Source organism: Cimex lectularius, unplaced genomic scaffold (genome assembly GCF_000648675.2).
Source record: "Cimex lectularius strain Harlan isolate CLEC.00 unplaced genomic scaffold, Clec_2.1 scaffold23, whole genome shotgun sequence".
Classification (NCBI taxonomy): Eukaryota; Metazoa; Arthropoda; class Insecta; order Hemiptera; family Cimicidae; genus Cimex; species Cimex lectularius.
Window position 1 is genome coordinate 2,316,515 of NW_019392690.1, and position 27,238 is coordinate 2,343,752.

The 27,238-nt window shown below is 37.6% G+C and overlaps 2 protein-coding genes across 4 annotated transcripts in view; one reads left to right on the forward strand and one right to left on the reverse strand.

The window, feature by feature from the left end:
* The window catches only part of LOC106660920 (sodium-coupled neutral amino acid transporter 9 homolog), a 111,097-nt gene that overhangs the window by 42,329 nt on the left and 41,530 nt on the right, over positions 1–27,238 (reverse strand). The window contains exon 1 of one of the 3 annotated variants that reach the window (XM_014384014.2): positions 18,562–18,653. The exons of the other annotated variants lie outside the window; for them this stretch is intronic. The gene's annotated coding sequence lies outside the window, so the exon portion shown is untranslated. Of the gene's footprint in view, positions 1–18,561; positions 18,654–27,238 lie in introns of those variants that run through there. 3 annotated transcript variants of the gene reach the window in all.
* LOC106660918 (phosphoglucomutase) lies at positions 2,649–18,544 on the forward strand. The gene is made up of 10 exons (XM_014383966.2): positions 2,649–2,956; positions 3,091–3,253; positions 13,333–13,451; positions 13,529–13,673; positions 13,742–13,932; positions 13,988–14,142; positions 14,988–15,098; positions 15,154–15,294; positions 15,357–15,537; positions 16,522–18,544. Exons 1-10 carry the CDS (start codon positions 2,711–2,713, stop codon positions 16,738–16,740), a joined length of 1,671 nt encoding a protein of 556 aa, XP_014239452.1. The 5' UTR covers positions 2,649–2,710; the 3' UTR covers positions 16,741–18,544.

A 27,238-nucleotide genomic window follows, 5' to 3' on the forward strand; every position in this document is an offset into this window, starting at 1 on the left:
TATAAAAACTTTAAGTTTAATAACAAAACCGTAGTTTCGGAAGCTAGTAGAAACATTTTTGAAAAATTCATTCCTACTTTGCCGATAAACTTATATTTATTTTACTTTCTTGATTTCATATATGTATATATAATATTACTACTAAAATACTACTTACTAAAATAGACCGAAAGAGCGGGGATAGGATGAGAAAAGTGGTTGTAAATGACCAAATTTAAAAAAAGAAAAAATGTAAAATGAATAAAACAAAAAGAAATNGCCGCGTTAGATATTTGCATTTACAATTAGTGAGCTTTGCCATTTTTACTGTTGGATGTAAGTTACACGAACTCGAAAAATAGAAATTTCTCTTAAATCTAGATGTTCGTGAGCTTTTAATACAAGAACAGTATTACAGGTTCTACAATCGTTACACCCAGATAAGTGACAGATATTGTATGGTTTGTTCAAATATACAAGTATACTTTTAACCGTAAACTAGAACAAACTGAACTGGGACATGTTTTACTAAGAAGAACTGTCGGTCCACTTTTGGTAAATATTGTATCAGGCGATCGTATTCTATTAACAAAACATTGTCAGAAAAGAGAAAGGGGGTAAAAGTTAATTGACGGTAAAAATTAATTTACCGTTCTTCTGCTAGAAAACTTTTACTCCCACAGTAGTCTTGGTGCACGTGATATTCAATGTATTTTGTTTTTAAAAAGTGACGTTTTTCTCCAAGTCAAGGATCTCGTGGTTTCGAGCCCCTTTCGTGAGACTAATTTTTCATCTTTACATAAAAATTATTATAGACTCATATACACTACTTTACAAATCAGTTTAGAAATGAATTATCCAGTAAAAAAATGTTCAAATCAAAATAACCATACTGGAAGATTCAAAGGAAGCCAAGAGTAACGTTTTTACGTTTCGTTAGTACATAATAAAAGTTGCCTTATGTAAATTAGCTAAAATAATTAACGTAATTCGTTTGAAGACGAGGTCATCAATAAATATATATAAATATATAAATATATATATATATTTTTTTGTTTTATTCATTTTACATTTTTTTTTTTTTTAAATTTGGTCATTAACGACCATTTTCTTATCTTTTCCCCATTCTTTTGGTCTATTTCAGTAAGTTCTAGTTATTCCCGGTGTTTTTTTTTTTTTTTTGCGTTTGCAGTTCATTCACCAAAACCAACGAATGATTTCAGAAAGCCGTCGCGTCTGCCTTATAGACCAAAACAGCGATGATACGTCAAATTAATCAGTATGATCAAAACAAGAGGAAACGCCAGGCTACAAAATAAAAATTGTTTACTCTTAAAGGCTTCGTTTGCCGTATTTTAGATTAAACCGCTGATAATAGTTAATCTTTTATTAGATAAACAGTTTATTCAAAAACATTGTAACGAAAGAACTTCAAGGTTTTTGTTTTGGAATTTGAAGTAATTGAGTTTAGACAGTGTGCTCGTTTCCGACAACTTTGGCCTGGCATCTCTGGTTTAGACGGGCGCGTTTCGACCTCACGCCATCATCAGTGGTGCGTTTTGATTAATATACAAATACGCAAAAATAACACACTCGTACCCATTCTTGCTGGGTTAGTATGTCACGCATTTCGCCATACTCAGGGATAATTCAGGCCAAACACTAAAAGATAGCGAAAAGCATCTATTCTAACCCAGCGAGAATGGGTACGAGTGTGTTATTTTTGCGTATTTGTATATTAATCAAAACGCACCACTGATGATGGCGTGAGGTCGAAACGCGCCCGTCTAAACCAGCGACGCCAGGCCAAAGTTGTCGGAAACGACCAAACTTTCTAAACTCAGGTGTACCACCCCTGAGACCCCAAAAGGCATTTTTAATTTTAATTAAGTCTTTTATTATGAATAAGTAATTAAAATTGTAAGACTGCTACTTGGAGAGTGGTGATAGACTTGTAGTTTTGTCGTTTCCATTTTGCCAGATTCAGTGTTGCGTCGTTCTGGCCCATCACTGAAGATGGCGGGAAGTTATAGAAACCAACAAAGGTTCATCACCCCGAGGCCTTAGGATGAAATCTCACAAATCCTTGTTTTAATTATGCTTTGTTCTGTAGGGCTTTTTTAATGATGATTATAATGATTGAATTATCGGTAACGACTTGTTTTCTGGTTACTAGAAAAATTTTACGATTTTTACAGAATGGTGTGTCGTACCATAAGCATTGATGACAGAACTGATATTTTTGTCATAGATATAGTTGGGATCAGCCAGATGGCTTTTAAATTTTATTTCTCTCACATTCTTTCGGTTTGTGGGCGCTATTTTGTCAGGAGCGAGCCTAGCGATTTCAGGCATCCTCGAGATAAAATTATTCAGAATTTGTTGTTGTAGGTGATTGGCCGATCAGATGAAACATTCTTTTAAAATTATTTGTCATTGTCCATTTATAGTTTTATAAGGCTTTCTTGTGTTACTATTAACGTATACTTCTTGGAAGCTTTTACAAACTTGTCAAACGCATACTTTTAAGTATAAATTACTATTTGTAAATTAAAAATACTTCTTCCGGATCAGAAATTCGGTTAATAGGCAGGAATTTCGAACGGTGCGGTGTCATTGCCATCGAATCTGCGCATGCCCCCGTCAAACTGGAAGTTCTAGGCCGCAAGATAAAACCACTCAACCAGTCCCGATTGTGATCCCGTATCGCAGAGTCGTCGGTCGTTCCGATATGGCCTATGAAATCGAGTCGGTGAATTTCCGCCCGTTCAGCGACCAACAGCCGGGCACGAGCGGACTTCGCAAGAACGTCAAAGTCTTCCTACAGAAGCACTACACGGAAAGTTTCGTCCAGAGCATCCTGGACTATTTAAAAAAGGAAAATAACGGGCCGTACACCATCGTCCTAGGTGGCGACGGACGTTATTTCGTCAAGGAAGCCGTCCGGCTCATTATTAATATTTCAGCTGCCAACAAGGTAAAGGGAAGGCAGATAAGAAACCCCCTTACAAATAGATGATAGAACTCCCCCTGATAGAACTCCAATTTTAATTTTCACAAATTTACTAAACCCCGTAATATATTAGTAATGATTTTTTGTTTAAATTTCAGGTTGATAAAATTTACGTGGGTCAAGGCGGCATACTGTCAACGCCTGCCGCTTCCCATCTCATAAGACTGCACAACGCGACTGGAGGGATACTTTTAACGGCCAGCCATAACCCCGGCGGCCCAGACAAGGACTTCGGCGTCAAGTTCAACCTTTCGAACGGAGGTGAGGATTTTTTAAAACCTGTTGTCAAAATACCCGAAAACCCCGAGCTGATAAATCAGGCGGTGTCACCTGTTGCGCGCGGAGTACACGTGGTCAGGTTGAACACCTTCGGACACCGTCTATTGACATAAATTCTTGAAAATTAAAACTATTCGATGCATAATCTGCAACTGGCCATAAAATTTGAAAGCATCGGCTGAAAGTATCTTAGGAAAACTGCCGACATGATAATTGAATTTCAATAATTGCATAACTTCAAAGTCACTTAGCAACAAGGTACTAAACCTTTCAGTATTGCTTGTACGACAAATTTCACTTAAATTTGTTAACATAAAACTACTAGGTTGAAAACTAAACACCCGTCTTTATTGAAAGTATCGAAACTTTTGTCCTAAGTTTCTATAATATTGCTGGAAACTTTCGCATTAGAGGGTGTACTAACAAAAGCAGAGTTCCATTAACAAACTGATGCAGACGAGTTACACCTCGAGACTGGAAATAACTAAAATGGATTTATAGCTATCGACTTACTCAAGCGATTGCAGAAGAATGACAGTTGTCCATTGTAATAAAGCACTTTTTTTAACGCAAATAGTTTGAAATTTCAACGAAAAATTGAATAGTTTATTCTTTGGTTATTGCCACAGCTGAATTTATGGATCTACTTTTTTAAAATAATATTTTGAAAATCTTTTAACTCTCTCGGAGTCTATTGTTAGTTGTTCCTTTGTCCTTTAAGGAATTTTTCAAAGGCTGATAAATTTCCACTTTGCTTTCACATTTTCTTCTCTAGAAACAGATTTCGCTTATTTCGTTGTTCAATGTGTGAAAACCGGTGGACAAGTTTCGAATCTGGAAGGCATTTCCCCGGTGCGACGCGGCTGCGCGGCTTTTCAGCACATTGATTGTCGTTGAGAATACGTTAGGTGGGGTAAATAAATTTAAACACAAAGAACAAACTTGAAAGTGTGCCCTATTCGGCCGAAATAACAAAAACAAAGAGAATCATGTTGAATAGTCATTTACATACATTTTATTTTGGGAAATTTCTCGCTGTGGTCTGTAGAGTGATGAAACTATAAATTTGGTCGTTCCGATCATTTTGGTCTTCCTATACTAGTTGGTCTGTCAGCCCATTTACGCTGCTTGCGATGCGATGCCGTGAGAGTAGCTAAAATCGCAAGGAAAAGAGCTACCATTGACATTGCCAGCGTGCGACCTGTTTAGATTTGGATCATTTGGACTAAATTTTTTGACCTTTTCTCTATAAAATGGACGTTGAAAAATTAATGTTATCGACCTGAATTCCTTCTAAATTCCATCTATATATATTGTATTGATGCAAAATAAATGCAGATTTTCCTTTTCGCTTCAATTTCAATACAAAATATGTAAACCAAAATCCATTTTGCTAAGCGAAAAACATAATTTTAAAGCCTTATCTCACTTTCTTTTTCTTACAATCCGTTTAGTAAAAATATTTTATTAAGTGCCTTCAAACAAAATTATGTCTAAGAGCGATTTTCGGCAAATTTATTTCTATGAATTTAAACTTGGGCGAAGTGCAGCGCAAACCGCTCGAAACAGTAAAGACATTAGGGGGCAAGGAACCATAAATGAATCCACAGTTTAGCGTTGGTAATTAAATTCCGTAATGGAGAGATTATGACCACACGAGCAAAGAAGGTGGTGGACGTCCTTCTGCTGTTGACATCGACCAGTTAAAGTTAGTTGAAGCAGAACCCACAAAAATTCTTCGAGAAATGGCTGAAGAACTTGGTGTTGACCAATCCATAGGCGTTCGCCATTTGGAAGCTATTGGGAAAAAAAACTCGCCGAGTGTGTGCATGAGCTGAACCACCGCCAAAAGGATCCCAGGTATAAAAGATCCCAAATCTGTTTAATGCTTTCCGTACGCAACAAAAATGATCCATTTATCAGTCGTATATAACGTGTGACGAAAAATTATATTATACGACAATAGCGTTCTAGACAAAGGCTGTATAAGAGTACAACCAGCGCACTTCCCAAAGCCAAGCTTACTTCTAAAAAAAATTATGGCCACTGTCTGGTGGTCTTCTGCAGGACTCGTTCATTAAAGCTTCTTCAATCCGGGTGAAACCATCACTGCTGAAAAGTACTGTAATGAAATTAATGAGATGGACCGAAAACTGCGACATTTATGGCCAGAATTGATTAATCAGTAGGAGCCTATGCACAACGGACTCTGGCATTTCATGAGTTGGGTTACGAGGAATTTCCACATCCACCATACTCACCGGACCATTCTCCTAAAGATTATCATATTTTTAAATCTCGACAACTTTTTGTGCGAGAAACGGTTCAGAAGCCAGAATTACATTGGAAAGGCATTTCGGGAGTTCGTCGATTCTAGAGAACCTAGTTTCGACTCTTCTTATATTAATGTACTGGTTGTGTTTTGGCAAAAATGTATATATAGTAATGGAAGTTCTTTCCATTAAATATATTTTGTTGAAGTTAAATTGTAGCTTGTTTTTACTGAACATCAAAAACCTGCATTAATTTTGCATCAACCCAATATTTCCATTATGAAGAAAGAAGATTTAGAAGTTCAGGGCGATTTGGTATATTACATATGAGAGCAGTGTATTCTCCGTCCTGTACCTATAGCACACCGGTGGGTCTCAATTCATCAAGGAATTGGGATTATTAGGCCCAGTTTTAGTATTTCCCGTACGGACACGTTGAACATCCCAAAGCATTAGTAGCTAGCTAGTTAGTATCTCATCTGCAAGTACGTCGTTGAAACCAACCACCATACCAATCTTTTTCAAATGCCCATTCAGTACGCAGTGCCCCATTAGGAATCCTGTCAGGATTCGGAGTTTTTTCCTGCAACCTTTGGATTATCCAATGAATTGCATTCTTTGCTTCGTACCTCCTCATTGATAGTGTGGATGTCACAAAAGGACTTAGGACCTGCAAGCCTAAATTGTTTAATTATTTTGGCAATTCAGCATTATCTATGAGATAATAATGTTTGAGTTTAATCTGATGGCTACCTGGATTTGCGAAAGGATAGTTGTCCTTGTTTTAGTATTTATTCAGATTGACCAGAGTACGCAATTGTGTGAATTTCAGCTTGAAAGATTATTGGTGTACTTCCCCATGGGCTTTGAGTATTAACCTCATTATACTCCCGAGTACTAGATCCATCTGAGTACCAGCAGGGCTAAACCCTTTAACAAAGGGTTTTTGTTTTAGCTCAATCTTTTTTGGTACTCAGGTTTATCTGGAAGTTTTGTTTAAATTCAAGCTTTTTGTCCATTTCGTCCCTAGGGGCCATGAGTATCGGACTCCATAAACTGTTCTTGTCTGTCTATTTAAGTTTTACCTCTTTTGAAAGTTGTTCTGTAAGAAATAAATATAAAATAGGAATTTTTCAGTTCTTCTTAAACGTTGTTTATGCAATTTTGGATGGTTTTTATGGAGCTCATTCTTCCGGAGGTGTCTCTGAGGACATGGTAGTCCCGAAATATTTATTTATTTAGGAGACTTTCTTGTCTGTGCCTGCATGCCTGGCCCTGTCCTACGGTGTTTTTCCACCTAGTCTGATCCGTTCCTTTTTGAAGACAGTTTGACTCTTTCTGAATATGATTTCTGTAATATGGTAGCTACCGGTCATTTCGGTTTGCATAACCTCGCCGGGTTGGTCTGTCAGTCGCGTTTCTGTTTCTCGTGCTTCTGCGACGATAACATAGACCTATTGTCTCCCCTCTACCCTGCTTATAACCCTGGCTATCCACTGGAAATGGCCAAATGGCTAAACGCTTCTGGCGGACCAATCCAGCGAGGATAAGCAGACAAATCAAAGACAAATTTGTCCTGCATGTTGGAACATAAAACAGCTCATAAAATCGTAGATTACGGTTATGGAGTTAACAAAAAAGCTGAGAAAGAAGCTCTGAGGAGACGGCAAGTCCGTTAAAAAGCTTCCATGCAAAAATCAGAAAAGCAACCAATCGGCGTAAACCTAAGGAACCTAAATTGAAAACGTTAAGGGCTGTATCAAATGAAAAAACTAAGCCAAGATTTAAAAAAAAGGTAACAAGCTCTAATTTGTTTTTGTTCCATGAACCAATATGAGTCTTATACGAGGGGGACCACATCCAACTAGCATACACAACTACAATTATAGCCTTTTAAATTAGACGTAATGGAACAAACCAAGTCCAATTAGACAAATTACGGATGGGACAAAGGATACGGACTTAAAAAAGGAATCTCTTTGAAGAGAACAAATGTCATTGATCAATGTTAATCGTGACCTATGCCGTGAGAACATCAGGTAGCAAAGCAACCTTATTCAATTTAATAGAGATCTACATCGTTGAAGAAGATATTGAACAAAATCGGCCCAGAAATCGAGCCTTGCGAAACACCAGATCCAAATTGAACCTCATTCGACGAGAAACCATCTAAACTGAGACAAAAGGATCTTCCCATCAGAAAGTAAAGAAACCAACACAAAAACGGATAGTGGTCCTCAAAGGTGCAAATGTTAGACAACTCCCAAATCTAGAATCGTAACTACTTCTTTAAGAAGGAATACCACCAATGGAATAAGAAAAAAGATACAGACTCGAAAAAGGAACCTCTTAAACGAGAAACAAATCTAATGCCATTGATCAATGTTGATTACGACCTACGCAAGCACCAATCATAGAAATCAGAGATGTCCTTCTGCAATATAAGTAAAATCATGAGATGTCGAGACGTCTTTAGAAATCGTGAGATCATCAGGTAACAAAGCAACCTTACACAATTTAATAGAGCTGGCCACATCGTTGAAGAAGATATTGAACAAAATAGGTCCGGAAATCAAGCCTTGCGAAACACCAGATCCAAATTGAACCTCATTCGACAGAAAAGGAAAGAAACCACAAAAGCGGCTCACCAACACCGACCATACCCAATTTTGAACCAGCAAAAAGTAGTCAACTGTTTAAGACTGTTTTTCAACTTGAAGTGAAGTTTTACACAGATATTTTTTCTTTCCTTCCCTTACTACCCGTAAAGGTTTAGGGAAAAACCTTTAAAAGTAAACCATCTTGGAACTTTGGAAGAATTTCCATAATTTTGGTTTTCTTTTTAAATTGAAACTTTTTTTACAATTTAATGAAATTTTAATGTATAAAACTAAGTACACGCAGATCTTTTTGAAAAGAAAAATCTAAAAGCTATATAGGAGGCTATGCGAAAACGTAAGACAGGATTTTATTATTTTTTTAAAAATTTAGAAGATAGTAGGATTGTGGCTTGTTGTTTTGTATATAATGGAGAACGGTACAAAAGAAAAGGACATTTAATTAATGTTAATTTTTTAACTTAAGTCAATAGTTAGGTTTGTGCAAGGTACTTCAAAGTACAGGAAGTGATACCTCTACTGGTAAAACGTTTTCTTAGGTTTGCTCCATTAGAATCGAACTATATTCGAAGGTAGACTTTACTTATGAAAAAATTAATATTTTACAGGAATTTCAATTATTGAAGCCTTCAGAGTCGTCGATAATGCGTGGATAGGGTCACGCTCTGCGTCCGATAATCCTCCAATATCGCTCGGCTTTGTGTATTTCTTGGTCAGCCCTGTTTTATCTCGATCGAGATTTTCATGGACAAAACGAATTCAATGATTTTCCGGAAACGCGGACGACCAGCGGCCTTCCTTGCCTCCGCATAACGATAAAATACGGGAAATCGACATTACCGGGAGCCTCCCTCGTCAGTTTGTCGTTCTATTAATAAAAGAACTCTTATCGTTATCTAAGAACTATTTTTTAATATTTTTTATACACAGTTTAGTCAGATAAAATTATCTCTCTAAAATTTGTTGACACGTTCGTATATTAAATATATTTTAATTTTTCATGCACTTGGAATGTCGAAGAAAAAACTTTTGATAATTTCTTTAAGATTGCCCATTCTCGATCTTCGGCTATTTGTCATTTCACTTCATGGTTGTCACGAATTATCCTCGCTTGAAAGCTAGAGGCAAAAAGTCTGAAAATTTACCATCATGATTAACCAAACTAAAGATGATCAGGTGTCATCCACTTTAGAACACATTCATAATGAATATCCTTTTTAATGTGTGGTGATTAGTGTCCGTTAATCGATAATTATTCAGAAATCGTGAGATGTGGCCTTATACAAAAATGTCTTTTCTATACCGATTTCCTTCCCCACCCCTTCAAAATCCAACGTATATAAACATAAAACAGCAATATCTCACTGGCACTCTCAACACGACACGCAAGAATGGCACAATTACACAGAAGACAAACACTTTGAGTGAGTAGAAATACTTTGACTGAATATAAAAAAATATTTTGCAATGTATAAATTCACTTTTCCACATCCTAAATGTATTTGTTAAGTGAAAACAATGTTTGTAAATCCCAGGCCCTGAAGATGATCTCAATAAAGATCGAAACGTTGGCACGATAAAGAAAATGTTTTTCTGAAACCTACACATCTCACGATTTCTGAATAATTATCCTTTTTAATTTTTTTTAAATATTGCAACTACCCACATAAGATTAGATTATATAGGATCCGGCCTCTTTACAACCTGTGCACTGCGACTTGTATTGGTCTATTGTACATCTTCATTTTTTTTAAAATGTAGATCTCCTCGTTAAGCTTGATGCTTTATTACTATGACCACAAGAAGGACCTTAGGCAAATCTTGGGGACTAAAACCGAAAATGGCTTATTGGCTATATACGGCAGTAATAAGGCCTAGAATAACCTATGGATCACTAATCTGGTGGAACAAAAAGTAGCTACCCAAACATTAGGCAGCATACAAAGACTAGCAAACCTATGTATCACAGGGGCGATGAGAACAACCCCTCCAAACGCACTAGAAACCTTGCCAAACCTACCTCCACTAGAACTATTCATACAAGGAGAGGCTAGGAAAAGCTCATTTAGGCTCCAAAAACAATTAAATTGGAAAGGGACTAAACAAATCGGGCATACAACCATAATCAACAAAATCAGACACCCATTATTAGAAATGGGGACTGACTACATGATCCCGGAAACAATCTTCACAACTTCCTATAAAGTCTCAACGGACTATAAAGAAGAGGAAGAACACAGGAGAGCATCAGATACAATGGTACACAGATGACTCCAAAACAAACGAAGGAACCGGATCAGGCATTTTCTGTACAAGCCCAAAATATGAGCAATCAAACTCATTAGGGAAGTATACTTCGGTCTTTCAAGCAGAAATACATGCCATCAATGCTTGTGCCCTGGAAAATCTTAGAAGAGGTTACACTGACAAAAAAATCCTCATAAGATCCGATAGCCAATCAGCCATTAAAGCATTAGCATGTAAAAGAATTACATCAAAACTAGTCAGTGAATGCATCCAAAATCTCCAAAACTTGGGAAAACATAACAACCTGATGATATCTTGGGTGCCAGGGCACAGGGGAATTTTGTGTAACGAGGAAGCAGACAAACTGGTCAGAGGAGGATCTGCAAGACCATACATAGGCCCTGAACCTATCCTTGGGATAACAAAAACAAACATAGAATCCTCCATCGCAGAATGGATCCAAGCAAAACAAAAAGAGAAGTGGATAAACTCTAGCGGTGCTAGACATAGTAAACTTATGATGAAACAACCCTCACCAAGATTGGCAAAAACACTGCTGCAATTGGAGAGGGCAACCTCAGAGGAGTGGTGGGACTACTAACTGGTCACTGGTATCTGAGAAAACATCTACACAACATGGGTATATACAGTGATGATCCCATCTGCAGATTATGTAATGAGGAGGAGGAAACAGCCACTATATCATCTTCGAATGCGAAGCAACAGCTCAATGGAGGTTTAACCTAATGTACGGAAAAGACTTAGGGAATCAAATTGCAGCATCAACAGTTAATGACCTGATACTTCTAAGAAGAAGGATTGAGTCTATTGACTGAACTAAGGAACTATGAAGGTACAATAAGCCAGAAGGATGCAGTGCCTGGGGAATACAAACCCCGCTTCCTGGTACCCTTTTCACCATACCATACCACACCTCGTTAAGCTTGAGGCTTTATTACCAGACCCCCAAAGCTTTATCAAAGACCCCTGTGGGTGTCTCAGGCCCTGGCTTTTCCTCTCCCAGGATTAGGAATCTCAGCCGACATAGGCCTTCGCACCAACTGAGGACGTGCTCCGTTGTTTCTTCTTCTTCTTGGCAATATCTGCACAGGTTTGTTTCTACCACTCCGATTCTATACATATGCCTCTGGAGTCTGAACACATGCTTTAGATAACAAGCAATAGTGTAGAGAGATAAACAAAAAATTAAGGTACTAAAGGAAAGAATGCTCAACAAAAGAGGAAGCTACCCACTAGCATTTACTTAAATTTTGCACTTAGTTTGTACAGCTGTCTTCACTGAACAGTAGAACTCTGTGCATTGTCTCTTTAACTTTGTTTAGGGTTTGAAGAGATTCTGCGATGTGAGAATTGTTGGATGAGTTGGTTATGAGTGTCATATACAAAGAGTGTATTTAGGTTGTCATTGCACATTTAGAACTTTTGGGCTGTTTAAATTCGTTGAATGTTGTAACGTTTGGCTGAGCCTTAAAGTTCCAGTATATAAGTCCAAGTAGGTTCTAGTATAGTTGTTTGTTTCCCAGTGTCATGACCTTTGTCAAGTAGGTTAGGTACATTCCCAGATATCCAGGCACCTGGTTACCTTTACCATTATTGAATTTTACTTTACACGAGTGGAGACTTTCATGGAAGTACTCACTTTCCTCACGAGAGAAGAAATCATGAGGCCATTGGTGCTTTAGGTGTCTTCGAGGGTTATCATGATGGGTTCAGGATGAAAAGTGTTGGACTTAGAAGGTTTAAATGACTTCTTGAAGTTTTGAGTAGAATTGGAATTTGACAGTCTGTGTGGATGGTGAGGTTGGATTCGGCAATGGTTGAAAATATTTTGGACTAGTGTTGGATTCTCTTTGATGTTGAAATGCTTGATTGAACCCAACACAATTAACCTCTCCTGCTTCAGATTTACATAGTAGTAATGTGTATATAAGATGTATATTTTGTACTGAAAGTTTGGACTTTTGTGAAGTTGTCTCTTGATAAATAGCAGTTCAAGAGATAATCAGGCACAAAATTTCATGATTCACCTCCTGGAATGCTTTGGTTCACCAATGCCATCTCAATATCAATTTTTCTCGCTAGGTCTGATTCCGTAAGATCTGCGCAGTTCTATTTTCGTTCATATTTGTTATAATTGAATGTTGGTCACACAGGGCCTATGAGACCTAGTCTGATTAGACTTGAAACTTGCACTCGATTTTCCTACACCTGGGGGTGTCGGTGACCGCAACGGTTTAGGCATTGACACGGCGCTCATCACTGTAAGGTAAAGGTCCCAGGTTCAAATCCAGCGGTCCTGCATTCGAACCCGACGTACTTACAAATGGACTTTTTTCAAATCACTGGCACCCCGAGGGTTGATATAACCTCTGCTGTTGCGAACCCTAGTAAAAAAAAAGAAAAAATTCCTACACCTAATATGTACTAACCTAATTCAGGGTTGATGGGGTACTCAACATTCTACCATCGCCCAATTAAGTACATTCACTCTCAACAAACGCTAAGGACAAAACTTTCACTATATACAATAAAACAACCCTGTTTCCTCAAAAAATCAGAACTTTCTGCCATACTCAAGCACGATTCTCATATCAGGTGACATTCCTATCTGCTCTATGTGAAGCCAAAGAGTTGCACCCTTCATCTAGGTGCTGATGCAAATGTGTCCTTTGACCCAAAAGTAAGTGTCAGTCAATCTCTCGTGGCCTATTCTTAATTGGACAGGGATGATCCCTCTGACAGCCACTTATCGACAGTGCTCCTGATGCATGAATTTATTTTTAGCTTTTTATTAAGCTGATCATCAATATTTAGGTTTACTACCTCTACTTTTAGTCTTATTTTCTATGGATCCATTAAAATCTTCCATATTCTAAGTGATTGAATTCATCATTTGTTCTAGGCCCAGCAACTAGCAATGTCACAAATGAAATTTTTGAAATTTCCAAGAAGATCACTCACTACCGGGTGCTCAAGGATTTCAATTGCTCAGTCGATGAGATTTCATCATTTACAATCCAGGTAAATTGTACAGTAATGTGCTTCTTCCTGCAGAATATTTTCCTGGAAAGGCTGAGATTGAATGGAGTTTATTGCAGGTGGATGGCCATGTGACAGTCGTCGAGGTGATAGATCCAGTAGACGCCTATGTAGAATTGATGAAGGACATTTTCAATTTTGAGCAGATCAGATCATTGGCGGAAAAGCCCGACTTCAATATCATCGTAGATTCCATGTCTGGGGGTAATTTTGCATTCGATGGAAATTTAAATTATGTAATAGGCAACTTATGGTTTTTGTTTGTTTTTCAGTCACTGGTCCTTATGCCAAAAGGATCTTTGTAGAAGAGCTAAAGTTTAAGAAAGACTGCATCGTCTGCGGAACTCCTTTGACCGACTTTGGGGGAGGCCATCCTGATCCCAACCTAACCTACGCCAATCGGCTCGTCCGCCTGATAACTGAGGGAGAGTATGAGTTTGGTGTTGCCTTCGATGGCGATGGTGTAAGTATTATATATAAGTCTTCTTGGAATTGTGTTTTTAATGAAAGGCTTGCAGGACAGAAACATGATCTTGGGTAGAAAAGGTTTCTTTGTCGGGCCGAGTGACTCCCTTGCAGTCATTGCTTCAAAGATCAACTGCATTAAATATTTTAAGGCAAACAGGGTAACTGGATTCGCTAGGAGTATGCCCACCACCCCTGCAGTCGACAGGTACGTTCAAGACAAAAACGGATGAAAGACCGTTAAAATCTACAAAAAAAAAAAAAAATTGAATTGGAATTTGGATTTATAAAGGCTCAAATCTGCACTATGTACCAACATAAAAAAACCGAGTTGAGCTTATTCACTTCTCGTAGTCAATCGGCAATTCCAGCTTTTTAGCAATTGTAACTGTAAATTGCTGGCAGACTCGAGAACCCCCCCCCATGGGGGTGTTGGCAGTCCAGGAGCAGACCTCAGTCTTATCCATCCTGGCTGCTGGATTCGAACCTGGCTCCTTTACCATACTGTAACGAGCACTGTGTCAACACTTAAACTGTTATGGCCACTGAAGCCCACTACCATCACTCTTTACACATGTACCACTGACCTAATTGCGGGTCGATGGGGCACTTGATATTCCACCATCCACCTTTTCATATCACACATTCACGCTAATAAATACATTCACTCTCAGCACAAACTAGTAACATAGCTATTTTTACTATACACAATAGAACAACCCCGTTTCCTCCAAGAATAGGAACAGGGGACCCAAATACTCGCTGCTGTGCTCAAGCCTGAAATTGAATTGAAAAAAAAAAAAAAAAAATTGGTGGAGGGTGATTCAACTATGAGGTATGAACCCTCGGGTATCAGTGTGTTTGAAAAAGAGCTCATATTGGGTTTGAATATGGGTCACTGAATTTGAACCCGGCTCCTTTACCTTACTGTAATGATCACAGGGTCAACACCTAAACCGTTGTGGCCCCAACTCCTTACCTATTGAAATTATTAAAATTATTGAAGGCACGCTTTAACACATACATTTTTTTTTTTTTTTTTTTTTTTTTTAGGGTTGGTGAATTAAAAGGGATCCCGATTTTTGAGACTCCGACTGGCTGGAAGTACTTTGGCAATCTCATGGATGCTGACAGGGTTTGCCTCTGTGGTGAGGAAAGTTTTGGGTAAGAACGATCGTAAGACTGAGCCTAGTTTCGTTTTCTACTGGCCAATTTTCAGAACTGGTTCAAATCACATAAGGGAAAAAGATGGAATTTGGGCTGCTCTTGCCTGGCTCAGCATAATTGCAACGCTTGACAAGGGCATCCCTGAAATCATGACAGAACATTGGGAAAAATTCGGCCGTTATTACACCACAAGGTAATAACTTGTTAACATCACTTAACAAAAAAAAAATTGTATTAAAAAATTTATTTATTAAGGTATGATTATGAGAATGTATCGAGTGAATCGGCGAAAAACATGATGGAGCATATTGAAAAGACCATAACCGCAGCATCCTACCCAGGGACTTCTTTTGGCAGTGCAGCAAAGTATGTGGTTAAATTTGGCGATAGTTTCAGCTATACTGATCCAATTGATGGATCCGTCGCCAAGAACCAGGTAAACCATCTTTGTAATCAGTTCGTCAATCATTTTAAATTATCATTGTTTCTTGATCTGACATAAATGTAAAAACAAAAACAAAAATAGTAAACAGGATGGCAGAATTTTTGAAATATGTGTCAATAATTCATTTAATTCTTCAAATTAATTATACACGATTTTTGAAATGAAAAATTTGTGTCACAGGCAGGATTCGAACCCAAGAACTTTGGATCGATACTCAATTGATACTTGACTTAATGTGAGCTTGATCGCCCATGCAACAAACTCCTCATTCTGATTTCCCATTTTATTTCATTCGATATAACATTTGATCCTTACTATTCTTCTTGGTTCTGCATATCATCGCTGGGGTTTTGTCTGTCAGACGCACATCTCCATTTCGTCATCTTCATTGTGTCTGTGTGATTCTGTTAAATCAAGTCTCTTTTATTAAGCACCCCCACGACCTTATAAAAGAGACTTTAACAGAATCACAGAGATAAAATGAAAACGGCCAAATGCCAAAACATATCTGATAGAAAAACCCAGTAAGAATAGTTAGACCACGATTGGTAATAATTGGTACCATGAGGAAATCTCATAATTCATGTTGTCACAATTTTATTACTTTAAAAGCTCTAGCAAGTTTAAAATTCAGTGGTCTGTTTAAAAAAAATAAATAAAAATCAAGATTTCCTGATTTTCTTCGACAAGGTTATTTTTACTACCATCTCAATTGAACATTGACATTTAAAATGGTTTTAGGCTAACCAGAGATGATGTTTGATTAAGGTGTAGATTTATTAATTAATTATCCTAAAATTAGCCTTGTGAAATGATTTTCTCCGATCACTTGCTCTGGCTGTTTAGTTTTAAAATTAGGGTCAAGCTAGTCACTTAGTCAACCCATTTCTTTAAAAATAAATTTACTGACTTTTTATCTTAGTTAGCTCTATTAAATAAAAATAAAATAATAAATAAACACGACTTTTATTGCAGGGTCTTCGGGTTGTTATGGAAGATGGATCCAGGATAATCTACCGGCTGAGTGGAACCGGCAGTACAGGGGCCACTGTCCGGATCTACGTCGAGGCATACGAGAAGGAAAAGCTCAGCGAGGAGAATCATATCATCTTAAGCGATCTCTGCGATTATGCCATCGAGCTGGCAAGGATCAAGCATTTTACGGACAGAGACGCACCGACGGTCATAACATAATCGGCCTAACTAACCGCCGCGGTCTCAATGTTGCACCTCTTGGGCACTCGTACGAAGCATATTCAGGAATTGAAATAGTTAATTATGAGTAATAAAGATATTTGTGTGATACGTCTAATTCAAAATTTAAATTTTTAATGGGGCAATTATCGTTGTCCATTACAAACTTAAACTTATTTTAGTAAGATTTTTATAAATTTTCGGCATGCCCTTCAGGGAAAAGATCTGCAAGTTGAGACCACCCAGGGTTAGACAAATAGGAAAATTATTTAACATATCTTTAATAAAAAAAGCCAAATCCTTAATAGTCATAATCTAAAATAAAATATTAATTTCCTTTACTACTTTTACGAAAGTTTCTTAATAATTATCACTATTGTTATTAAATTGTTCTTATCAATCAGTTGATATTAAGATTATTTTTTCTCATGTAAAACTACAAATTATATCTTTAAATTAATATTGTTAAAAATCGTTATTTGTAAAATATAAACTTAGACAACAAGGCGGAAAATGTAAAGATTTAAAATCTATGTAAACCCGCCTCCGTTACGATGCTTGAGGCTCCCTTAGCTTTAATTTTAGCGTTTAGAAAACTAGAAAAATTAATATTTGTAAGGGGAATTAGACATTTGAACTTGTGTATATAATGTTGATTAAAAAAAAAAAGTTTTTGTAATTTTTTATAATTTTTTAACAAAATGAGAAAATGGTAAAAAAAGTAAAAAATAATTGTGTCCCAAGTCAATTCACTAGATTTCACCGGGCTAGTGTGTGAATGGGTCTTCTCTTGTCAAAACCCAAATAGTTTTGTGTTTGTTCAATTAATGAGTCGGTTTCTTTAACAACGTTTGAGTTCGGAAATGAGATTTCGTCTAACCTAAACTGTGAATGTAGGAGTGTCGACAAATTGCACACCTTCCATACTAAACAACCCTACTATATCACAAGAAAAATTTGAATATTTTTTTTTAAACATTATTTTTTAATTTTATAATCCCATTGTATAAATATTTCTATGTGAGGTATGTTTTGTTTAGGTTTTTGTTGTAAGCGTTTCCTCCCTCTTTGTTAATTGTTAAATGAGGAGCTTCATTAATTTTTGAAATATATTCAACACTCATAAGGGATCAAAGTGAAAAATTTATTTTTATGACATATAATTTTAATTGAGTTTATTTTTAGTGATGTAGAAAAGTCTTCAAGGTGGTATCTGATTACCCTTGCTTGACTATTAAAGAAAAATTAAAAAATGCATTTAAACAATTGAAATTGAATAAAACAATTAATTTAAAAGAGGCAAATTGTATAGGAAATTGTGTGTTAAGGCGGAAGGACTCCCGATCCGAAGGAAGGGACTTTTTCCCCTTGATCACGGGGTTTAGCGTAAGTAGAGGGTGTAGTTATATTTATATATATTGGGACTGCGAGGGCCTTTTCTAGGCCTAAGACCAGCACTGACTGCCAGATACGAGTTGTGAAGCGTTCAAGTGATGAATCCGACTCTCGATAGATTATAATTTTTCTAATGAGAATTAACAAATCCGTCACGGCGATCACCCGTGCGGAATCGATTGTATTGTTAGACTTAGATCATTGTTTTTTCTTCTATCTGTCTCTTGTTGAGTGTGTTAGTGGATTTTTGAGATTGGATTTCTCCGCTTACCCCATTGCAATTCGAAAGCTTATTGTAATCCATTGTAGCCTGTATTTTTGATTGGGATAGTCCCATTTAGATGTGCCCTTACAATGTTAACGCGCATGTAGATTTAGACTGCAATAAAATTCCTTCTGTCGAGTGAAAGACGTTTTAATTCTTACCTTATATATCACAGCTTTTCAGGTGACCGATCTCCTGTGAAACTACACCCGGTGGAGAGTTGGTTTATCGTTCGACTGTTCTTGTCCGATGGTTGATTTCAAACTGAAAGCAGTTTCACTTATTCACATAAAGGATACCCTTCAGAAAGTGGCAGAAAAAATCACATCAAACAATCTTCAAGGGCTGATAAGAAATAAAAGGATCTAGAAATTGAGTGGGCCAACATTGTGGTGAATGCTAATCAATATTACTAATTAATATTTTCTAATAACTGATAATTTTAGATTAACTACTTAGTTAAAAAGTGATTCACTGCTCATTGGTATTGCTTGATTACTTTTCAAATACTGATATTTTAAATTAAGTTTTGAATGTTGAGTTAACCTTTCGACCTTATTTTTTTCTTACTTAAAATGACAAATTTAAAGCTAACAATTTTTTTACCATATTTTGTCAGAAGCATAAAATGGATAAGGACAAATTTCATTTTCAGAAATGATGTAAATATTATGTAATCCCTTATACTGGGAGCCAGGGCGTTAATCAAACCATATTTATGGTTCATTAATAATATTTTATAATAAATACAGTAAAAAATAAATAATATTGAAAGATTTTGCATATTCAAAAATTCTTTAGGTATTTTGAAAGAAAAACTTCGCATAGTATTTAAAATATCATTTGATTTTTGCCGATAATTTTGGTCCTACCTTCGCTTGGTTGGACAGACACACTGAAGATGGCGAAATGCTGAAACAAATCTTATAGACCATCCCAGCAAGGATAAATGAAATGATTGATAACAACCAAATTTACCCCACAGACCCACCAAACTAGATTTATCTGTGAGTGTTTTGTGTCTTGAATGAATGTATTTATTAGTGTGAGAGTTGAGTATATTTGGGTAGGTGGTGGTGGAAGATCGACTACCCAAGACCCACTAAACTAGGCTAGTTTTAGGTTAGATGTTTTTAGAGTGAAAGGGGGAGACCCGGGTGAAATATTAATATCCTAGTGTCTCACCAATTTTTAGCAATACATGTGGTAGGAAAGGGTGTAATCAGTATGCCTGTATTTATTGGTGTGGATGAGGTTGGAGGTTGGGCCTTCAGCAGAATATCTAGTGCCCTGCACCCACCAAACTAAGGTTAAGCTAAGTTTGAATGCATTGGTATTGGTTGGTATGAGTAGAAATCAAGTACCAGAAGTTCTATAAGAAAGATTAAAAAAAACAAAAAAAACAAGGTGCTGGCATTAGGTCTGGTAGCTAGCCAGCTGAGAAAAAATCTCACAATCTAAAATGATATTTATTGTCACAAAAATATTGGAAAGTTCCTTACTATATAATAATGAAATATAGTTTGTACTAAAAATAGTTCACATGACATTTGAGGGGCCCGGCCCACTTACTATGCAACCACCTGCCCTGGGAGATGAATTTTTGACTGAGGAATTGGTGTGACCTGTTGATCCATCACCTATTACTCATAGGGGATGGCCTTGAAGTCAGAAATATTGATGACCTCTTCCCTTAACTGAATTCATAATGTGGAGAAGGGTATGTCAGTGGATAAATGAATCGGAAGTAAGATGCTATCTAAAGAGGTGAACCTTATAGTTCCAGCCAGTTTTCCTCAAGGATATGGCTTTCCAGATGGGTTTTTCCTCTTATATACACCCAGAGTACCGGTTCCCCTTACGAAGTACTGTCTTTAGGTCGAGGTCACCATTGCTGGTAATTGTGGTACCAAGGTGCACCCATGATCAATCTTACTATTCTGGAAGGTCAGGATATTTTTAGTATTATATTCAAGCTTTTGTGTGTCTGCCTTATGCTGTGATTATGTCTGACACGTGTTCCTTCCAATCAGTCTTTTTTCCAGGTTATTCTCTAGACGCTTTACTGACCCTTGGGACTCAATAGCCTTACTGCAGAGTGTTAATGGGGAAAGACTGGTGACTTTTATGAGTTCAGTTCACCATATTGCAATTCAATCGCTTACTGCGAGCAAACATCTAAAGCCTTTATATGTGACTCCTCTCTCGCAGTGCCTTGAGACTGTGCAAGTCTATACCTACACTGTTAGTTGCCATCAGGTTAGTAGTAAAAGCAACATACAAAAAGGGGCTGTTGATGCTCCCTTAGAGTATCTGCTGGGTTGGAGATGTCGCATCATAACATGATACCATAACATTTTGTTCATCCTCAGTTTGGTTTGTCAGGTCTTGCCATCTTCAGTGGTGGGTTGTACATCTGCTTTGGAGACACAGGGCATAAACTTGCTGCCTTGCTTCTACTATCCTTCTATTCCTGGCCATGCACTGAAGATGTCTGACAGACTAATTTTGTCCCATTCACAGAAGTCTCTAAAAATGAAAAATTTCAAAGAAGAACCAGCAACGTCAAGAGTGTTATCGATTGAATATTAAATCGGGTATTATCACTGTATAAAACAACAATTATGGTTAGATGTTTTGTTCAGGTCTGCAAGGTTGTTGTGTAAGATCACCTGGTCAGTCGTTCCTCGCTGCATTGGTCTGTTGGATTTCACCATCTGCAGTGATCGTCGTGTGGTTTAAGCATGTTTCTCAAGCACAGGTAGAACTGACCAACTGCCAACCTTACCGAACGCAATAGACTTTTTTGAATTATGTTGATATTTTTCAGGTATGACGCTTCAGCTACTGTCCCGGTCTTCAATCCGTCTTGTAACTAGACCAGTTATATCCTTTTGATTATAACTAAGAGGCAGTTAAAACGTGTTAAATGTTATTAACCGACTTACTAAATCGGTCTCCAACTCATTTATGAGAAGGGATTTTTTTCTCTTGGGGTTTTATTAGCCCGGCCAAAGGGGGAGTTTAAAATAAAGTAAAAAAAGATTAAGACAAAGGCTGCAATAGCCGTTGGTTAATGGGCGTAATGCATGGGCTCGAGTTGCTTTTATAATGTAATTACCATAATTTTTTTTCTCTTCCTTCCCCTCATCGGTCGTTGACTCGGTCTTGTCAAATTGTTGAAGACGAAACGCTTAAGTAATTTCAACTGGAAATAACTGGGCCCATTATCAGTATTATCTGGAGCTTCTTCGCCCAGGCATTTCAAATCTTTTCGACGGAGGTGCTCTTTTTTGTCTAACTGTAAACTCGCTAAGCCGGAAAATATCCGGAGGCCCGGTTAATAATAAAACACGTCAGCTTTGGCTTTTAAACTCGAACGACCTTTGACGTTTGACAACGGGATAATTTAAAATTAATCAGAACGATGAAGAGAAACTTAATCAAAATAAATGGACAAGAATCTGCAATATGTACCTTTAAATTAATTTTAACCCAATTATCACAACTTTTATTAATAATTAAAAGAAGAGATAATGCAAAACTTTCAGGGATCATTCATTCTTCATAAATAGACTGCTCCCCCCCTGGAATATCGAGTTGTCTGAAGTGAGTGTGTGACATATGATAAGAGGACGACTAGGTTGGTGGGTCACGGATTTAGATCAAACTTTTTTTGGTGATTTTACACTCCAAAATATAGAACACGTATACGTCACACGTGGGAATAGGACCTGGTTTCGCCAAAATTTTTTTTCTTAAGTTGCAATTTTCAGTTTTTTAATATTTTTATTTCGCCTTTCCACATGCTCAAATCAACTTTGTGAATATATCATTTTACAGATTTTTTTAAATGTAGAGTACATTACTGTAACGAAAAATGTCTAAAAACCAAATATTTTTCAACTAAACTAGGGTGTACATTTTTTTTGTGAAACTAATATGAAATTTCGTTTTGGCACCTCTACAGATACCTAGATATAAATTTTTGTTTGAATTAAAATTCACCCCTGACATTTTTACGATTTTTGTAAAGTCGTTATCGGAATATCTGAGTGAGAGAAAGAGAAAGANGAGAGAGAGAGAGAGAGAGAGAGAGAGAGAGAGAGAGAGAGAGAGAGAGAGAGAGAGAGACCGTTGGTGGCAAATTGATAAATTTACTTACTGACCGATTCCTCAAGAATTTCCCAATAAACCATTGGGATCGGGCATTACAATCTCTCTCTCTCTCTCTCTCTCACTCTCTCTCTCTCTCTCTCTCTCTCTCTCTCTCTCCCTCTCTCTCTCTATCTATCTATCTATCTATCTCTCTCTCTCGCTCTCGCTCTAAAATGGTCTATTTGACGTTAAAAACCTTTTAGTCATTCATTCCGATAACAGCTTTTTAGTAATTTTTGGTTACCGATAAATTTTTATAGCTTTTAGTAGATTTATGTTGGAATCAACAAGAAAACTGCTGTAAAATGACATATTCACATAGTTGATCTGAGCAAGTAGAAAGGCGATGTAAAAATAACGAAAAACGGAAAATGTCAACTTTCAAAAAATTGTTTCTGCGAAACCAGAGCTTATTCACAAGAAATGGCGTATGTGTTCGATATTTTGGAGTGTAGAATCACCAAAAAATGTTTGGTTCAAATTCGTGACACATCAACCTGGTCGTCCCCTTGTGAGTAGATTGCCAGATGTACAGAGTAAAAATAATTTATTAGCGTGAATGGAGGGTTCAATTCTTCCCTGAGAAATATGGAGTTCTCTGGGGAATGAATGTGACCATATTGCTAAGCTTGTGGTTATAATAGTTGATTTATATCTATTCTACAGTTGACAATCTGAGGTACAAATAGTAGTAGGATACACACAAAAGCAGAGAGTCAGTAATCCGATAGAGACACTCGATTGGCTGCAGTTTAAAACAAAATACGCGAAAGACCAGAAAAAGAAAGAAAACACGCGCTGACCTCAGATGTTTGTCTGTCATAAACCTCCTTGGAAAATAAAAAATAATCTTTGGCTATTAGAATAATAATAAATACAGCTAATTCAAGAAAAATGATAAAATGGGCAAACCAGAACATCGATGATAGCCAAACATGGCACCGGTGTTTTTTTGCCATCGATGTTTTACATTCCAATCACTACAGACGTCAAACATCTATGTCTTAGGGTTCGATACCCATCCCTAATATCTAGACTGCTTTTAATACTAGTAACCGATGAGGCACTCTTCAATGATATTTTCCTTCACGGGCTCCTCCTGGACTTACTTTTAATGAAATTCGTTTTCATTCATAGCTCGGATGAGACGCTCCAGGGCGAAATACAGTCCAGAAGTGACAAAGAGAGCTTACGTCTTCGCCGACTAACAATGCATCCTAATTTTAATTTGTCTGAGAGATCCCGACCCTCCTCAAAGTTAGTTTTGTAATACCTTTACATAAGCGTGGAAATCGGTGAAATGTTACAAATTATAGACGAAATATCTGCAACTGGTAATAGCAGAGGTATTTAAATTTCTGATTTAGGGATGGTTAGGTTAAAAACCCTAGTTAAATACTGTCGGTTTACTAAACCTTTACATAATACCTGAACAACATTGTTTCCACCCTTCTCGTCCAACAACAAATCTTCTTTTTCAAGAACAACCGAAGTCCTAGCAACAGGTTGACACAATATATTTACATTTTGCCAAGGCATTTGATAAAGTTGATTTTTGTATTCTTATTGGAAAATTAATCATTCTTGGAATACATGGTTCTCTCCTCAAATGGTTTAGCACCTATTTGCAAGATAGAAATCAATATGTAAAATTTAATATAGTAACTTCTAAAAGAACAGTAATCTCATCTGGTGTACCTCAGGGATCGTTACTCGGCCCATTATTTTTCTAAGTATTTATTAACGATATTTCGAAGGTCATTAGGATCAGAAAATTATTATATCCAAGTCCATTTCATGGCAAAATCTTGCGGTTTCTCGCCAGTAATTTATTCACTGGTAAAAGACTTTGGTGACATTCTAGTGCATGGAGAAACTATTGGTGATTAGTTTGTATTCTTACTGGACATTTCAACTCTCGTTCTCTACGGAGGTTATTAAAGAAAAATAATTCTTCTGGTCTACACAAATCGATGAGCTTTTATGAACTATCAAGGGACCGTGTCACCTTACCGTTCGACCCTTCAATACCTGACTCTTACGACGTCCTTTTGGCATTGCAGCGTTTTTTGCGCATTCTGTTAACGACAGAACACCCAACTGTATTTACGTCTGACTGTCGCAGAACTTTTATTAACTTTTTCTCAATTAGATAAATTGTCTCTTGCAATCGTTTTTGGAGTTGACCGTTTTTTCGACTACCTTTATGGTCGCCATTTTAGATATTCAATGTTTTTGAAGACATACGAGTTTTTCATAAAAAATTGCATCAGCTAGACTTTTATATTGCATCTTTTCTCTATGGTTTTCCTTATCCGATCCATTGATTCAAGAAAGAGTCTACAAATCATGTCGAGTGCCAAATTTGTTACAAGATAAACAAAATTCAACTGATATGGCATTCAATGAGGAAGTAAATGAACTCTTTTACCGTAAACACACCTGATGATACTTTAAATCGACTGATCCTTGATAAAGATAAAGAAATTTCGACAAATAAAACACGAAATTCTTTCAGAACATTTAGGTTCCATACCAGCAAGGGTAAGCGAGTTAAAATGATCGATAACAACTAAATTACGGATTTGTATCCTGCAGAAACGACAAAGGAAAGGACCCCGAGTTCTTGGGTGTCATGAGCACGATTGTTAGATGGCTCTCTGAGAAGCTGTGTAACGACGGATAGTGCTCACGGTTGAGAATAGAACATACGCGTTTGTTATCATCTTCAGTATAGCCACGATTATAAGGAGGGTAGACGTAAGGCACTGTGCTACAGACGCTCCACTGAAGGGAAGTAAGTTCTCTTGGGGTCGCATCTCCTGAGAGACGATGAGGTTCTTTTCGTCCGCACCTAGCGCGTGTCCTTATCAGACGTTTTTATAACAAGGTGGAAGGCGCTGCAATTCTGATTACGAGAGAATGGTGTTCTTGTAAGTTCACAAAACCTCCAATCCTTAAGAACCAGGACGAGTTTTTCTCCACTTGCCCCTTCCGACGGGAGGATCAGTATTGATAAGCATGACCAGCACCGCACGGCGAGAAGTCAAAGTTCAGAAATGATTTGAAATGACAGAAACGACAGAATGGGTTTCCATCACTCCCGAGAGGAAGGACTCATCCAGCTAAGAACTTTCGAATTACAGGCCGGCACTCGCTTCGTTTTAAGTGGAATCGAACCACCCCTAGGGGAACCAGTTGTTCAGTAAAGGGTTTCTGGCAGCATTCAAAATACCCTCTAGGAATCTCGCCAACGAACCACTACGAATACCCATAGCTAATTGGTCCACCTGTGGTAATACAGTCGGTCATATTCTTTTCAGACAGGATCCGGTTCACCTACCCACCCACATGTGAAACTGATCGCACACCAGCCGTTCTTCAATGACGATTTCTTTCACCAGTGTACGAAGTCAGCTTGTGCTTTAGACAGTTTGCCATGCTTTCTGTGCTGCGCCTGAACCCCCCCACCTAGAAACCAAGGGGTATTCAGGAATAACATAGAACGCAAAAGAGTGAGAAGGGGTGCCCGTGAATATGAAGCTCACTTTTTCAGGTTGCGACCCATACCACGGGTTATTCCTGTTTAACCGCCGGCCGTGATGGTCTACATTATTCTTTCAGGGAAAAGGTTATCGACCATGACTGGCCCAAGCCTCCCATTTTTCGGAGAGGAATGGTTCCGACGATTCGTAGGCTCACCCCTTCGGGTTTCGCTCACTCCCCAGCCGAAGTCCACCCGCTCTCACTGTATTTGCTAATTTTATGGCATACACAGTTGCGTTGCGTCCTTTAGCCGGGTCCTTAAGGATAGATTAACCCTGGCTGCAATAGGAGGCTGCATAAAAACAGTAGAGTTTATATATAAGTAGTCCGTGTCCCATCACTTCACCGTTCCTTACCCAGGCCGATATGAGCGTGTCGCAGTAGGCATGATCTCCGCAATCTTGCATGCTTCCTGCCTTCGTACGATACACCATATTCTTGCGCTGGGCTTATAGTGATCTAATGCACTCGGTGACAGTGCGTGAGTCACTACTGAAGAGAAATGCCATCTGGTAGAGCTACCCAGCCAAAATAGGAATACCAAAAAATCGGACCAAATTACAGGTTCATCACACCGCATACCACAGAAGGTAATCTCACGGCATTTGGCAAACAATAATTTTTATTTTACCCAACGTTTTAGGAAGGTAGGTGTAGAAGGGACCTTCCAGTGTTCTGCTGCCCAGTATTTTAACAAATGGGCTTTTCATCTAAGACTTTGTACATATGTAGTTTACTTTTAAGATCCAGTGGTCAGAAAAATTCCAACGCGGTAATCGATTCATGCATCACTGAACATCTCGTCCAAACCTCTGTCTTAAAATATGTTATTCGTGGACTCTTAATACGAATAGTTTAGATAACAATTTCTTCTGTAGTAAACAGTCAATTGTTGTCAATAAGTAAACAGATCATTCTTGTTCAAAGTGGTGACTTCAAAACCGACCATTAGCTGAAGGTTTAAAACGGTCCCGGAACAACTTCATTTTAACGGAACTTACCGAAAAGTTTTAAAATTACAGTTGTAATTGCATATTTAGGTCAAAAACATAAAAAAAACTCTTGAGAACCAGTTTTTGTGGCACGCTTTTTGGAGGTTTATCATGGTCGACGAGTGTTTGTCGGAAGTGAACC